The sequence below is a fragment of the Gambusia affinis genome, linkage group LG11 (assembly GCF_019740435.1).
Source record: "Gambusia affinis linkage group LG11, SWU_Gaff_1.0, whole genome shotgun sequence".
Classification (NCBI taxonomy): Eukaryota; Metazoa; Chordata; class Actinopteri; order Cyprinodontiformes; family Poeciliidae; genus Gambusia; species Gambusia affinis.
The window spans coordinates 21,470,664-21,486,991 of record NC_057878.1 but is presented as its reverse complement, the minus strand read 5'-3'; the positions used below and the strand labels follow the sequence as shown (position 1 = coordinate 21,486,991).

General features: G+C 37.3%; 1 protein-coding gene across 2 annotated transcripts; it reads right to left on the bottom strand.

Moving 5' to 3' along the window:
- Positions 1–4,013: 4,013 nt before the first annotated feature.
- chpfa (chondroitin polymerizing factor a) lies at positions 4,014–16,328 on the bottom strand. 2 transcript variants are annotated; one of them, XM_044132000.1, is made up of 5 exons: positions 16,244–16,327; positions 15,747–16,160; positions 11,444–12,008; positions 8,542–8,724; positions 4,014–7,277 (listed from the first exon to the last, which is right to left on the bottom strand). In XM_044132000.1, the coding sequence occupies exons 2-5, from the start codon at positions 16,034–16,036 to the stop codon at positions 6,015–6,017; spliced, it is 2,301 nt and encodes a 766-aa protein (XP_043987935.1). In that variant the 5' UTR covers positions 16,037–16,160; positions 16,244–16,327; the 3' UTR covers positions 4,014–6,014. The 2 variants fall into 2 exon arrangements, with proteins under 2 accessions (XP_043987935.1, XP_043987934.1); XM_044131999.1 differs by having other exon boundaries at positions 15,747–16,328.

Sequence of the window (16,328 nt, the reverse complement as noted above, 5' to 3'; positions counted from 1 at the left end):
GTTACGATGATGTGAATATTCCTCTGTTAGAACAGATTTTATAAATGTCAAATATGGTAAATACAAAAGCTATTAAAGTTTAGATTAAAAAAACCCTAAATGTGTCTCAAAGTCCAGACGTCACTTCAGTTTGTGGTGTCATTTTTTTACTACTCATCCATAAACCTGTGGAAATAAGCAATAAATTAATTAATCTGAGATTAAATTAAAACAAGATAAATAATTTCCAATTGCATGATTGTTTTTTTTTTTCTTTTTATCAAAATTGGATAAGAAAAGTCTTCAGTCTGATGCTTTGGTTTCAACTATCCCTTTTTTGAAGGACAATTTTGTCCATAATTAATTTTATTTGTTGTTTATGAAGTTTTGTTTATTTATTTAAAATGTTTTCCAGTTGCAGTACTAAATGTTCATTATAATTTAAGGTTTATTTATCTTTAAAAATGTGTTCTTGCATTATTATCCCTTTACCAATAATGGAAAATGGTTCCAATACAACATTATCGTTTATCGCAACGACTTCCAGGACAAGCTATTCGATTAAAACTTCCAAAATGTAAAATACGTTCCACAATCTGACCAGTTTTGTTTCAGTGCCATCCAAGTAAATAAAATAAACAAATAAAATAAATTAAAAAACATATATAGATACTTTTACAGTGCCAGTTTACTTTCAGACTGCATGCCCACGAGGGAGGAGAAAGTCCTGGGACTCAGCGTAAAACGAAGTACAAAATAATGACTTACAATTAAAACCTTGCAGCTCTGTAGTTATGTGGTTTTACAGCATGCCTAAGGGTAGTGCACATAGACCCTCAAAATAACTGAAGCTGTAATTAAGGTCGCAACATTTTTCCCTGTTTTTAACCCAACCCAGACGTCAGGAGAATGTCGGATCTGACAGAAACGGCCTGCTCAGGGCAGAGGATTAGAGAAAAATCTGACATTTTTATGTCAAATAAAACTGGGGATTCTCAAATGCTGTTCAGTTGCAGTTTTCATCTTTGCAACCAGCAGTCACCGGCGGAGTACAAACCTGGAGGAAGCGCGTACTTGTGCTGACACCTAAAGGACAAAATAAAATCTGTGGGTAGAATGCAAAAAATAATAATAAATCTACACATACAGCTCTGGAAAAAAGAGACCACTTTAAATTATCGCTTTCTCTGATTTTACTTTTCATACGTATATGTTTGAGTAAAATTAACATTGTTCTTTTAATTTATGAATTACTGACAACATGTCTGTGCAATTCCAAGCAAAGATTTAGTATTTATTTGCAGAAAAAGAGAAATGGTCAAAATAGTGAAAAAGATGCAGTGCTTTCAGACCTCAGATAATGCAAAGAAAACAACAATACTAATGTTTTAACTCAGGAAGAGTTCAGAAATCAATATTTGGTGGAAAAACCGTGAGGTTTTCAATGGGGTTCAGTGCAGTGAGCTCTTAATTATTTCCTGACAAAAGAGGAACTCAAGTTGGTGGTTAACTTCAGTCTAGCAGCTTCTGCCCCTCAGTTACAAACTGCAACAGAAAAAGGGGGAGGAGCTGTCAGTTACCGGTTGCTACGGTAACCACCAACCGCCAAGAGCAGCGTTAAACACTTTTAACAATTTGTCGACTGTATAAAATTAATTTAAAAAAATCAACACATTTTGGCAAGCGTCACATTTGTTATGGCGTTAAAACAAAATCCTTTTATATACAAGTATATAAAAAAACTATTTTATCTTTATTTTCATGTTTTCTACAGAAATGTTAAAATAAATCTTTTTCAGAAAAATATGCCATTTTTTTACAGCTATTACTATTTGATACATAAGCACACAGATAAATATTTAAAATTATTTATTTAGAAAAATTACAATGATTCACAGTTTATTGAGAATTACAGCACTCAATTACACGTCATGTGTCATGTGCATTAACCAAAATGTACCGCTTTGGTTTAACAAGTACCAATATGTGTGAAAACAGTACAAACCAGTGAATGGGCTGCGAAGGGAAAACTTCAGCTTCTTGTAGAAATAAATGTGGAATGAACTCAACATATTAAAATGACATTAGGACTACAAAAAAAGTAAAGTAAAACATAACTTGCTATGGAAAGATGTTTAAAAATGGAGTGTACAAAGAATGTCATGAAAGCAGAAAATACTGTTATTTAGGTGAAGTGACAGATAAATAAGTAATTAAAAATACATAAGGAGCCTTCGTTCAGCCACACAAGATTATTAATCCGACGCCTCACTTGATTCTAGACCAGCGGTGTCAAACTCATTTTTGTTTTGAGCCAAATCAAGATTATAAATTCTCTTCATGGGCCGGTTGTGCCAGAATGTACTGACAAAACCCATTCACAAACTGTTAAAATATCGATAAATTCTGAAAATTAAACAATAAGGAGCATCTTCACAGCCCCTCTCGGATTTCATGATTGTTTTGTGATTTTTTTTTACAATAAAAATCAAAATGTTTATGGTACTAATTTGGAAATATTTGCACTTATTTATGACGGTAAATGTGACTTTTTATTACTCAATGCACAGATCACGGACTATCACTGGAATTAATTAAGACTGAGGCAGCTGTTTAGTACAGGTAAGAACGTTTTAGACCACTTTTGTGGAATAAACTACCAATTAAGAAAAAAGTGGGGATTTGTTGATTTTGCATGAATTTCCACAATAATTTGCTAGAAAACAGAGCGACCGATTCATATAATTTGGCAGTCAACAGATAAAAACTGAATGGATCTGATAGATAAAATAACATTTAAGCACATTTAGCGTTTAGTCTAGAATTTACAGGGCCACATAAAAAGCTGTGTAGGGTCGGATTTGGTCCACTGGCCTCGAGTTTGACACTTGTGATCCAGATCTTTCATGCTGACAGAAAGGCAAGAAAACAGCACATTTTAGTAACTTCATATTGTAATCTCAACCTCCTTATTTCACAGTGATTTCTCTGGAAGACTCTTCAGGAAAACATTCACACCAAGTTAGCAGATATATATAAAAAAAAAAAATAAGCATAAAACTGAACTTAATGCTCTGTGTGTTCACACTGAATAAAACAGAAAAGAAATGTGGCAGACCACCACGGCGGCTGTAGTGTCTCCAACATATATATTAAATCCAATTACAGTTAAATAAAAGGACTCGCCTCGGTTTTTATGTATTTCAAAGCAAATGTGATGAAAAAGTGTCTACAGAGAGCAAAATACATTAAAAGGGCCTGTCAGCAAAATTACAGTGTATTTACTCTGCCTCAAACAGAAGGTACGAGTCGTGAACAGTACTGTGATATACACACTGCTGCACTTGAAGAAACAAAAAAATGTCTTTGAAATTTAAAATTCCGTCGCCTAAAAGCTGCCTGTCCAGCTGTGTTATCTGTAATATTGCACATTTTTATGTACTAATAAATTACTGCTGTCCAGCACTATTACATCCATTACTGCTGAGAGGCAGAAGAAACCTCTTACTGCATTTCACAACATCTGGAGTTCAAGCGCACCACAAAAATCATCCATAGCACTTTGGAACAGCTAAACCTTCTCCAATTTCTGCTTCTGTTGACATACAAAAATATTGCTAATGTAATTAAAATATATCCCAACATCCAGACAGTAACAAAGTCATTATTCATAGGGCTCGTTTGTTTTGTACCATAAAAAAATGTTCAATAAGAAGCATTTCTAATAAGTCAAGTCTTCATAAATCAAACCCAACAGATACTTTCCAGAGAGTTCCTCCCGGTTTCGAGGCACACGTTACGTTCAGCCTGCAGATGGTCGGGTTCATGGTATGTCCAAGTTCGCAATAAAAACTTAAAAACTCAACCAAGAACCCACTTCAGTCTCCCAGCTGTGGCAGGCGTTATAAACACACAGAAAGCTCCACTCTCCCAGCCATACGAGTTCAACAATACCAAAATACCACTTTATATATATATATATATATATATATATATATATATATATATATATATAAAATCAAGACAGCCAACATATGAAATGTCTTTGTCAAGGCACATTATACAAACACACTTCTGTGAATACTCAAACCAGTTAAGTATCAAAAGTGCAAGAACTGGGGCACACAAGCAGTGGTGCAATGTACCGCTGGAAATAAAATAAAACATTAACTTCCAATTTAATGATACAGATTAAATCAAAGGGCGTCCTCAAAAAGCAAACCAGTCGCTGCTCATAAGTCAAACCCCTCTGAGAAGCAGCAATGAAATCTTTTAATTACAAACCGCTTATTGTTTTGGTTAATTGATTTCCAAACCCAACATACCTACTGCATTAGCTCACTCTATCCTAACGAAAGAATTTCATTCATCAGAATGTGAAGCAACCAAGATACACATTCCAAAAAGCATTATTTCCCCTTGAACGTTTTAATGCAACAACCACAAACCGTTTTACTTGAGGGATAACGTAGGGAATAATTGAGAAGTGGAAAGTGAGTACATGATTTTTAAAATGTAAAAAAATGAAATCTGGTACCAATAAAACCTTTAAAAAATACAAACTTTTAAACCTAAAAGCAAAATACACTAGGGAACATGGTGGTGGAAGCATCATGCTGTGGGGACACTTCACAGTTGAACCAGGTAGAGGATACAAAATACTTTAAAATCAACTTTTTTTTTTAAGCTTTCTATCATGTTTTAAAGTTATAACATGATATAGGCGAAGACACAGACCCAATATCAAGGTGTAATATTTCATATGCTGCGTTATAAGAATGTTTGGAAAATACGTATTACCGCCCCTTTAAAACTGACTATTAATTAATCTAATTAAATGTAGAAGCATCATGCATAACCTTCACAGTTATACAGTACCAGTACTCCATATAATATTCTACAAATCCAAATAAAACATATCAAAGTTTGTGGTTGCAATGTGAGAAAATGCGAAAAAAGTTCAAGGGGTGCAAATACTTTTAAAAGACATGTTTGTTAGCTTTCTCAGCTAATCTAAGCTAATGTTCCCAAAGGGAAACTACCTCCTTCTAATTGTGACCAATTAACATAATTACTCCTAACAAGGCATGGGCCAGTCTTCTCACAGCATCTAAAAATATTTAAAGAAAAAAAAATTAGTACCATTATTGAATTTATTTAATTCTTACTGAGATAAAATATTAAAGAGGTTGTTGTGGACTGCAATATTGAATTTAACATAGAAATTTAATAAATACCACTAAATGTTGGAGTAATTTTCAAGTAACCTTGCCTTTTATGCCTTTCTGCTCCAGTAGTCAGGTTAAGTACTTCACTCTGTCCCAAACACATTCCCATTGAATAAACATTGAAAAAACGACATTGGATTGTGTCCAAACAATGTTAAAATATGGATAAATAGAGTGAAAATATGCAGCAAACATATCTGCTGATACCTAAAGATGGGTAGCAAAGACTTAATTTAAGAACTTGTTTGGACCAAATTTAGTTGAATAGACTAAAAAAATTTTCTATTTTTAATACGTTTTTATGAGCAAGTGTGTACTTTCCAAGCCATATCTAAATTTGTTCTTGTAGGCTCAAGAGAAAAGAAGTGGCCTTTCTTCAGCCAGCCGACTGGCAGTGTGCAGCAATTATTTCTGTTAGATTTCAATGGAAGAACTTTAAATTGGACCACAACAAGGTCCAGCAGCCGGCCCATGCCTACCCCTGAATATTCTCGGTCTTTGGTAGCGATTTCCACCTGAATACCGAGGAGCCGATACGAACTCCTCATAGCTACCGCAAAGCCACGAGTCTCTGGTTTTTTGCTTCCCTAGTGGTCAAAACTGCTTATTGCAATTTTTATATTTGTCAGCATAGCTAACACATTTGGTTCATTATAAACCTGTGTTCTGTGTGTTTATCAAAACTAGCTAAAAAAGACAAAGACAAACCGTCGGTTTGGACTTAAAGCTGGTAGAAGACTTGTTGCTCTTTTCAACCGACTCCAACATCTTCTATCCGTTTTACGAAAATAAAGCAGGTGAAATGCTTCAAGTACTATTTCCTTGTTCTTGTTCGAAAAGCAGCATGGCGAGTTGCGATCGGGACCCGAGGCCCTCCATGTTGCTCTGAATACACCGGTGGTAGATGTCTTCGCTGAGTTTCGGGTTGCAGGACTGGTAGCGGTACTGCTGGTGCAGAGCAGGCTCAACAGCTCTGAATACGTGCAGACCGGAATACTTCACAAAAACGTCATAAATGTCCAGGCTTTCAAGGATGTCCTCGTTCTCTTGGACATCTGCCACCATGCGGGATCGCGTCGCCATGTAGTCGGAGTTGTAAAAGCACGCCTCGTCAAATGACCTGCGATCAAAATGTCCGGCGTCCTTCACCAGGTCGACTGTGGCTGGGGGCTGCTGGTTGTGGTAGGAAACATCGGGGTTATACTCCTGGAAGTGGATGGGGAAGAAGACCTGCCAGTTGTTTATAGAGTTCATGCGGCAGCGGTTGAGAAACTCGCCGTTGATGTTCGTGTTGATGTGTGCCAGGAAGAACAAAGTGTCCACCGGGTGCTTTTTGGAGATGATGTCCATGAACTTGATCTGGGACGGTATCTCCGTCTTGACGCTGATCCAGGGGATTTTCACCGTGGGGTATTTTCGTTCGTAAACATTTATCTGATTCTTCACGTCGATAAATATGTCATTGTGGTTCACGTGTTGAGCCTCCTCTGGGTCGTAAATGAACAGAAACGTGAGGATAGCGTTTTCGCTCGTCTCAAAGGCATTGGAGGCAAAGACTTCCAGGAAATGGTTGACGTAGCTGCGGTCTTCTGCAGTCAGAGGTATAATGATGTGAACCCTGGTCGCTTCAGTGACGTAGGGCATGGGAATGATCTCTATGAGGCTCAGGGGTCGCACCAGGTGGACTCTCTTGGTGATGGAGCGGCTGTGACCTTTCTGATTAATGACCTCCAGCTGAAGGTCTAAGGTGTACTCCATACCCCTGGTGGGGTCGAAGCGTCTGTATCCGTTAATCAGCTGCTGCTTCTTCAGATGTAAAGTGGGCATGTACTTTTTGTTCAGCTCCTCCATGGCTGTTTCTATGACCTCTGCCACATCCAGTTTATCGATACCCCGCAACTCACACTTAGGAGCGCCGTCGATGCACGAATAAATCTCCTCCTCTGTGAAGTACTCCCATTTTAGAACTTCAAATCGAGATTTAGGCTCAAAAGGCGGATTGACCCCGACTGGCCACTGGGCGCTTCGGTTGCCTTCAAAAGCGAGAACACTGACATTTTTTATCTCCGCCTGCGGACACACAACAAGAGTTTTTTTTAATATTATTGAAAAATGTGTCTATTTTAATTAGAGCTGAAAAGATTAATCATATTAATCAATTATTGAAATAATCGCCATCTAATTTTGAAATTGATTAATTGCTAACTAAAGTACAAAGACTCAAAGATGTGCAATTTCTGAAAAAACAACAAAGCCGAAACTGTACAAAATGTCACTGCTTCACTTTCTTACAGTCTGCAGTAAGGACGTAAATTCATAGAAAGTTGAGTGGAAAGAAAAAGTAAAAGAAAAATCTGCTCAATGAAGGTTTTTGCAAGTTTTAAAGTTACATTTAAAAATGTTAAATTTCTCATAAGTTGAATTGCAAAAAAAGATTATCAAACATAATAAACAAACCAAACATAATGTTTTGGGGTTTTTTTTACACAAAACACTTTTTGGTTCTCCTCTCAGATTAAAGTAAAGATTGGGTTTCATTTGGAAATCTAAAAATAAACATGGCAAGACAGTGTCTGATAGGAGCAGAAAACAATTAAATGGAGCATCGCTAAAGACAAGATAAGATAACAGATCAAAAAATAAAAAACACCTCTCACTTTTCACATCAGTGAAAAGTCATAATTAGGGCTGCAACTACCAACTACTTCTGGTAAACAATTAATTCATCAATTATTCTGATGATTAATTGATTTTAAAAAATGGCACAGTCTACAGATTTTTAATTTAACCACTTAAGCCTTTTTTAAATAAAGCATTAGAAATATGTTAAAAGATGCAAGTAAAAAAGTAATGTACATTTTAGTGCATGAAATGGAATTTTACAGCATTTCCTCAGTAAATCTGAAACAGTTGAAACTAACACTATGCTCTTGAGAAGTTTTAACTAAAACAAACTTACAGAAAGATGTTTTTAGATCCAAATGTATATATCTTTTGTACAATGTTAGCTTAATTACTGATCTGAATATGTTTTTTAGTCTGTACACTCCAGTTAATTAATCAATTAAGAAATTAGTTGACGATTATTTGAATTAATCACAATTAATTGTTTCAACCCTAGTCATAATCATAAAAAATAAACATTTGCATCAATCTGTATGTAGTGAATGAGTGCAGTGAATGAGATTCATGTCTGAACTGAAATAAATGATCTTTTTTCTGGTATTCTAGTCAGATCTTCGGTTTTTGGCATTTTGCGGTGGAATAATGATAAGACGAGATTGAATTTCCGGCTGACTTGCAGGTGATTTGTGACTCTTGGCAATCTGCTTACCTGCAGTTTAGCAATCTCATTGTAAGTCTTCTGCAGCTCAATCTCGGAGAAGCATCGGTGCAGCCGGTACATTTGTTCGGGGTCAGACACGGGATGAACAGTCAGAGCTCTCTTGAACTTCTCGTTCTGCTCTTTATTTGGGTCCGAGTTTTTTCCGAGCTCGTAATGGTGGTACTCGAGTCCCTGCAAAGAAGACAAACAAAGAGCGCTCTTCATGAGGCGTGATGGCATGACAGAAATACGCTGAGTGCCGTTCCAGGCCTGGTTGTTACGGAGCGTTACTTCCTTTCAAACATTTCGTGCCAACTAGACAGCATATCAGGCTCATCTCCACGGGAAAGTTTGCTCAGCGAGTTGAAACTTCACAGTGATGCTAAAAAAAAACCCACCAGACTTTCAATGCGGGGTTAGCAACCGTGTTTGCTCTTTGACAAATTCACAGGAACTTCAAAATAAAACAAAAGACGTGGCTGAGGACCTAATCTCAGTCTCCAGCTGAATAAAACCCTGAAAAGAATCTGATGAAGCCATTAAGAGAAGAAAGAACGGAGGAAGCGCTTAGCTAAGCAGCGAGGCCGCTCTATTACCAGTGTTTGCCAACAGCTTATAGCCTGTAGCCCAACACTTAGTGAAGCATTGTCCGTGCCTAATTGGCATCAGCGTTTCCTTTGTACAGAAAAAAAAAAAATTGTCTGGCTCTGTGTTCAAGCTGTTTTCTCAACTATTTGAGGCTTGTTAACTTCCCCAGGCCTGTCTCCGTTATCTAAAGGGCTAAGTTGAGCGCTGCTGGCTCCGGGCTCTTCTGATAGCCAAGTTACTCCCTCTCAATTGTGCAACAAGAAAGCTTGCAGCATTGGCCACGAGCCAAGCAGGAAAAATGCATTTACATATCTATTGGGTGAGTCAAAAAAAAACTAATTCACTGAAGTTATAACATGCTCTGAAAAAGTATAAACTGCTATACTTCTTTATTTCTAAATGTTTATGATGATCAAACAAAATCATTTTAATAGTTTTAACTTAACTGAAAATTATTTTTGTAGAGTTTTTGCTCTGACTGTTATTTTTTCAGCAAATAGCCATTGTTTGAGTTTGTATTGTCCAGTTAACGATTAATCAATCACTAAATTTGTTGATTATTATTTCAGTAATCGATTAATCACAATTAAGTCAATTAATCGTTGGAGCCTGGAAGGATAATATCGTTCAGGATTTTCTGACTGAGAGCAGAATTTGTAATTACACCGTTATGAAGCTGTTTTTCATGAAAGCTTGGTGAGACCCAGAGTTTTGGCACCATAACTGAGAAACTAGCCTACTTCATGCGTTCATACGGGTTCTACAGAAACGATGTGGATACACTGAACAAAATAAGTGTGTCTAATCAATTCAAGATTTACCAAGAGGTATAATTACTTTCTGGTTGGTTTCAATAGTCTTTTTCATAAAAAAACTGAATCAATTGCAAAATGAACTTTGTATTTACTCAGGTTATCTTTGAAACTAGCTGACAAAAAAGCCCAAACCAAAACATATTTAAGGGGAACTAATTATTTGTATTGCACTGTAAATATTTGTAAGTAAATCATTAACACTAGAAGAACTGAAGCAAACTGTGCTGAAAGACAAACAAAGAACCTCCCTGCAGGCCTTGGGACAAAGCCTGTTTGACCTTAAATGCTAATGACATTATAGGAACAGAGCATGTTGACCCACAGGGGATTTTCACACCATTGAACCTAAGTCAACCTCTCAGCCGTATCCCCTGTGCCTGTTTACCTGCCCCGTAAAGCCCCGGGTGCAGCGGGAAGTTAAAGGGCATGAGCCCTCTCCTCTGTAATATGAATACCATCTCTTTGCTAGCGCCGTAATTACAGATCTATAGAGCTGTCTGTCAGTGCTAGTGCAAAGTAATGATTTCTGCAGGGACAGTTATGTTTTCCTTGTGAGGAGAAGAACCCCCCACTGTAGCCAGCTGTCCCAGATGACTCTTCCTCTTCGTTTTTACAGCTTAACATTCGTTTAAACTACGGACTGCTTCCGTTCATTTGCTCTCACGTAAAAAAACAAAACAAAAAAAAACATCTTTTATACCTTTGTGTTTGTGTTGTAAGACAGGAGTTTGCAAAATTTTTCCCAAAGACCATTAACCTCAGGCCAGGACCCTGTTTTCAAACCAGGGTATATATAAAGAAACAAATGTTTAGAAGGTTTTTTTCTTCACCATTCCATAATTATTATATATTCATTTAGCATAAATTCTAACCAGAAACCTTCTGATTTTAGATGTAGCAAAAAATTTAGCATCTGTTACCAGATGATTAAATTAGTCTACACAATCCCCTCTTTGTTATATTTTATATTACTCACATCAAAGTTTTATTTATTCCCACAAATAGGTTGCTGGATGCTTAATTTGGTCTTTTTCTTGTTAGAAACTTTAGTTTACGTAATTTAATATGCATTATACATATTTTTACTATAATACATGATACATTGCTTTCACGCCGTTTTTCACTGCCTTTGTTTCTTTTTTTTTCAGGATTATTTTCAATGACTTCTTGTCAATCAAGATACTTGAATAAGAAGTATGTATGCTTGTAAAATTTGCTTGTTTCTACAATTAAGTAAAATTTCTTTCTTGCTATTCTAGCTTGAGGAGAAAAGCAGCTTGATGAATTGAAATTTTATTTCAGAATTTACATTTAAAAATCAATAATTTTAACTTTTGTATCTTTTTTTTAAATGATCAAAAAACAGAAAACCAAAATTATGTTGAAGAAATTTATGGGATTCAACTGTTTTTTATTTTTGCATGTTTTTTCTCATTTTCTCCCCACAGCACCTCCTGGTGGTCCCCACTTTGAAAAAAGGAAAGAAGAGTGAGTTTAAGACAACTTGCCTCATATTCACTGACACAGTTGGTGCTGGTGTAATCGATGATGCATCTGCCGAGCCACTCATCTGGCCTGGAGCTCAGGATGTCGTTCCTGCAGTTTTCCAGGAAGGGTTGAAGTCGCAGGAGCAAGCTGCGTGACAGGAGGTACCCAAACCCCCCGTAGCAGTACTTCCCTTCCATCTCCCCTCCAATGAACTCTTCAGGACTGCCCATGTACAGCTCTCGATCCACGCTCAGGTGCTCCACCAGCTCTCTGATCCGGTCGGCTTCGGTGTAGGCATCGTCTTGGACGATGTAGAACCAGTCGTACTCGTTGATGTAGTGGTCTAAGACATACCTGATGGTCTGGTACATGTTCCAGATTAGCCTCTCGTCTCCGTGGGAGACCACAAACATGCCGTGGGGGACTTTGCGGTTGCGGGAGCCGGTGAAGAAGACCAGGATGTCCAGGTGGTGACTTATGGTGCGGTTCACCGCCACACCGAGGGTGTTGATGGTGTTTTTGGAGGTCAGGACTCCAACGAACAGGCGCTCCCGCATGCCAAGCTCCGTGCTTATGTACTTAGCCCTGAGAAACAAGGTGGAGAATGACTGGATCTATACAGCTGTTTGATAGTTTGATTGATAGATTTTTTTACTTATTCAGTGAGTCATCACAATACTTCAAAACGCTTCAACATTTTAAACAACTTGACTGAAAATGTTCGGCCAGAAGCTAGCGCTAAAAAAATATATATCACAATATAAACGTTACATATAGATAATTATTGATCAGTATTTTGTTTTAAATATATGAAATACTAACAAAATGGTGAGACCTTTTCTCTTTTATCCACAGTTTTCACTCCACGTTGGTGTGGTTTATTTTTTAAAAAGTTAAGAGAAACAGTGGCAAAACCTTAAACTGCTGCTGCGCAAATTTCTCAAGTTGTTGCTGGGTAACCAAAGAATGAGTGAGTTGCTAGGTAACCAAAGAGCGAGTGAGTTAGTTCATTCCACCAATCTTGCTTAGCTGGCTGTGAAAGATTTAGCAGTTAAAGTCTTTCCTTCGCCTACATCCCCCAGAATGCTGTGCGATACTGGATCAGAGTTCAGTGAATATTTTATATATTGAATACTCTAGAAATATTATTTATTGATACTATTCATGTATCTATCACAATATATATTGTTACTGATTTATTATCTAGCCTTAGCAGAAGTATGAGGTTTATATTTATACCTAACCTATAGACCAAAATTAACTAAACTTCATAAATAATTACTTTTTTTTTTTTTTCCCCCCCACCAGGGGATCCTTTTTGTGGGCTCTAGTGTCCCTTTTTTTCATGGTGGGCTGACGGAGGGGGGGAGGGAGAGGGGGGACGACGTGCGGCGAATGTCGTCGGGGCGTCGCGGGTTCGCGGGGATCGAACCCGCGACGGCCGCGTCGAGGACTAGGGGCCTCCAGGCGTGGGGCGCGCTAACCTCTACGCCACCGGAGCACGCCCCAAATAATTACAATATAAAACCCAAAACATTTCATTTCTTGTACATAAAAACAATAAACAGAAAAATAAAAGGAAAGAAAATCATCCAAAACTAAAACAGAAAGTAATGGCATTAAAATCATATAAAAGAGAGAGGAGAAAAGTAAATGCGGATTTATTTGCAAACTTTAGAAAATTATGCCGATAAATAAACATTCTACGTAACATTATCAATACGTGTGACCATAAGTATATGGAATTATTTTAGCAACAATAGGATTAATTGTTGCTTTTTAGGTTTTAATTATAAAAATGATAATGCGCTGCATTTTCATTTTAAAATTTTGCATTTACACCTTGAAACCATCGTAGTCTCATACCAACAAAAGGCAACAGGATTGCTGGCTGCATGAAACCATACATTCAATTTATTAAAACTAGATAAGCGGGTCGAGTGATTTCACAAGCTACTGCTGAAGTCCTAAATATGTCAATCGCTATGACACACATGGAAGCACTAACAAAGAAAATTACTGCTTCTTTAGAAATTTAAACGTGTATGAACTTGCAAAGCGATTCATTATAACCAACAGTTCAGCCAACTTCATTTTCTTTTTATAACCCACATGGGATCTTTGACGACCCAGTTTAGAGCCATGCCAACTTGATGATTCATCTAATAATACAGCAACTTTATATGCAAATAGTAACATTTAGAAGGGTTCACAACTTAAAAGGAAAACTGGTCTACTTCTACTGATTTCATATTAAAAATTATTATTCATAACGGCTTGCTCATTAGATGTAGGCGTCTAATGAGGTTTCCATCTTTTTAAAGATGGTAAAGCAACTAAATCATAAGTATTTCTGGACTTTTTCTGGTGTAACTTGAGAGCCATAGATCTGCTGAGGGACATTTTGTCCCAACCGTCCATCAAGTCGTAATCACCAGGACTTGTTTCATTTCCATTTTTAGTCATTTTCAATGTTCCACTCTGAAAGAAAAACTTGGTTTTATGACTCCAATAAACAATATTGTCAGGCCGTAGGGAACATTACAGTGATTCCGGTTTGATCAGGGGCCACAGTTTATCATATTACAGTTGGAATAATACAAAGTAAAATAATATGTGCAACGTGAGCCTTTTATAACCGTTTATCTCCATAATTCACAGTTAAAAAACGAAACTAATCCAAGTAGCTGAACATGAAAGAGTTTTCAAGACAGCAATGTTTAGGCATGAAGGGGCATCATTAGATGCCACTACCTATTATTCTAAAAAGAATCAGCCTATAAATTAAAGAAATTTTCAAAATTACATCTTTAATTTTAGCAAAACCTTCTCCTAAACCTAAAGACTATTTCAAGGGACTGAAATAAAATTTATCCACTTTTGGGTGTGAGGGTTAACATTCAAACAAGGTCTCTATCCACAGGTTCTTGGAAATGTTTGCCTGCTTATGCAGAAAATGTAAGATAGACATCCTTCAGTGTGTGGGCATACAGTGGCACCTTGTCAGCCTCAGCTTCAGTCCTCAAGCCTGGCTAGTATTAATAAGCATGACAGTTTGCTTCATATTGTAATTAGATTTAGGGCAGATAACATAAATTGTCTTGTAATAGTTACTACTAGCGGTGGAGGCGAGTGTGAGGAAAGCAGAAGGAACTGGGTGGTGTGGAAGTGGCCAGTATAATTTAAGAACCGTTTTCAAACACATTTGACACTAGCTGATAAGATAATTCATAGCAAAATAGAAATGGCTGCACTCTTTATCTTGAGAACTTAACTGGAGGGTTTGTTTGCAGAAGGATTCCATCAGAAACAACACATTTGTCTGCTTAAAAGTTGAAAATATATTGCTGAAACTTTGGTTCGACAAAACTCTGTTTGATATACTTGAAGACAAGCAGATTTTTTTAAAATGAACTAAACAGTAAACAGATGTTGATTTATTATCCTGTAGATTATTTGTTTAACTTTTATAACTTAAGTTGATTATGTTTCTCTGAAGTCAGAATATTTTGTGTTTTATGTACTTTAAAATATCAGATTATACAGTAACAATCATAACTATGTAATAAAATAAATTACCTGATATTTATTCCAACTGTGAAAACAACAGAACAGTACTCGAGTATCATTTGTTGAGCAGCTCCTGGTAGCATCACTGTTTTAGAAGTAGCATTTTTTCCTATGTTGGATCACAACTTCTAAAATTTTAATGCTATTACAACTTTTATAATGTTGTAGCTCTCCTGTTTTTACCCTAAACCCAAAACTATATTAATTAAAGTTGTTTTATTTCAGTAGTTAGACATTTTCAACACACCCTCAAAACAACTTTGCACAAAAAATAAGAATTGATGAGAATCCAGTTTGTTGCAAATTTTTTAACTTGCAGGCTCAGAAAATATCTCCTCCTTTTTGTCGTTCTAAAATATAAGAAATGACTTGACTAACACTGCTGACTATTTAAAGTGGTTAAAAATAAAAACTTATTATGAATATTTATTGTGTGTGGTGAGACCAAGTTAATAATTGCCATTTTAATCCCACTTTTTATGGAAACAAAGTTAAAATCATTTGTTTCGGCATTGGCCCCCATAGGGCCACCTCTTCTAAAACTTTCTGGGGACGCCCCTGCCTATTACTAGCCTGTTGTTACCTTAATACTCCTAAAATTACAGACCAGACTGTGACACCTGTACATCTGCACCATGTGGGGTCTGACATGATTTATCATCAACTAGTCCTTGTATTAAGTAAATTACAGCCCACTGTGAAATTATTTGAGCGTGTATGAAAATCCAGAATGAACGGTGACCCTGAACTGACCTGAAAACTTTCTTTGGAGCACTCGGCTGGACTTGTTTGTAAGGGACTATTCTTGGCTCGAAATCCTCTTCGGACTCCACATCGTTGCCAGTGGAAATGGAGCTAGGCTTTCGGGCTCCTTTGAGGAGTCCATCCTGACCCGAAGCCACATCCTCGCCTTCCTTCCCCTCCAGGGGACACGCTTCTTCCGTCCAGCTCACACTCAACAAACTCAACGTGAAGCCCAATGAAATGCCGATTACCACCGGGCCGAGCGACCGCAGGACAGAAATAAACACTGAAAATCTCATTTTAAACGTCGGCTCTCCTTCCGCTCCTGCCTGCTAGTCCCGCTTCGGTCGCTTCCGGAACCCGGTCTAACGGGGCTTCTGGGACGGGACAGCTCGGTTGTTCATCAAGTCTGGAGAGACTCAGCTGTATCAAAGTGAGTTTTTTAGAAAAGATGCAGCTCCTTCCTTAAATTCTACGCAGGACTGTTACGTGTCAGTGTCTGCTACCTGGCTCCTCCTCCCCGGCTTGGTGTAAGCATCATGAGGCGGGTCTCCCGGCTGCGCGGGGCGGAGGGATATCACAGTGAAGAGC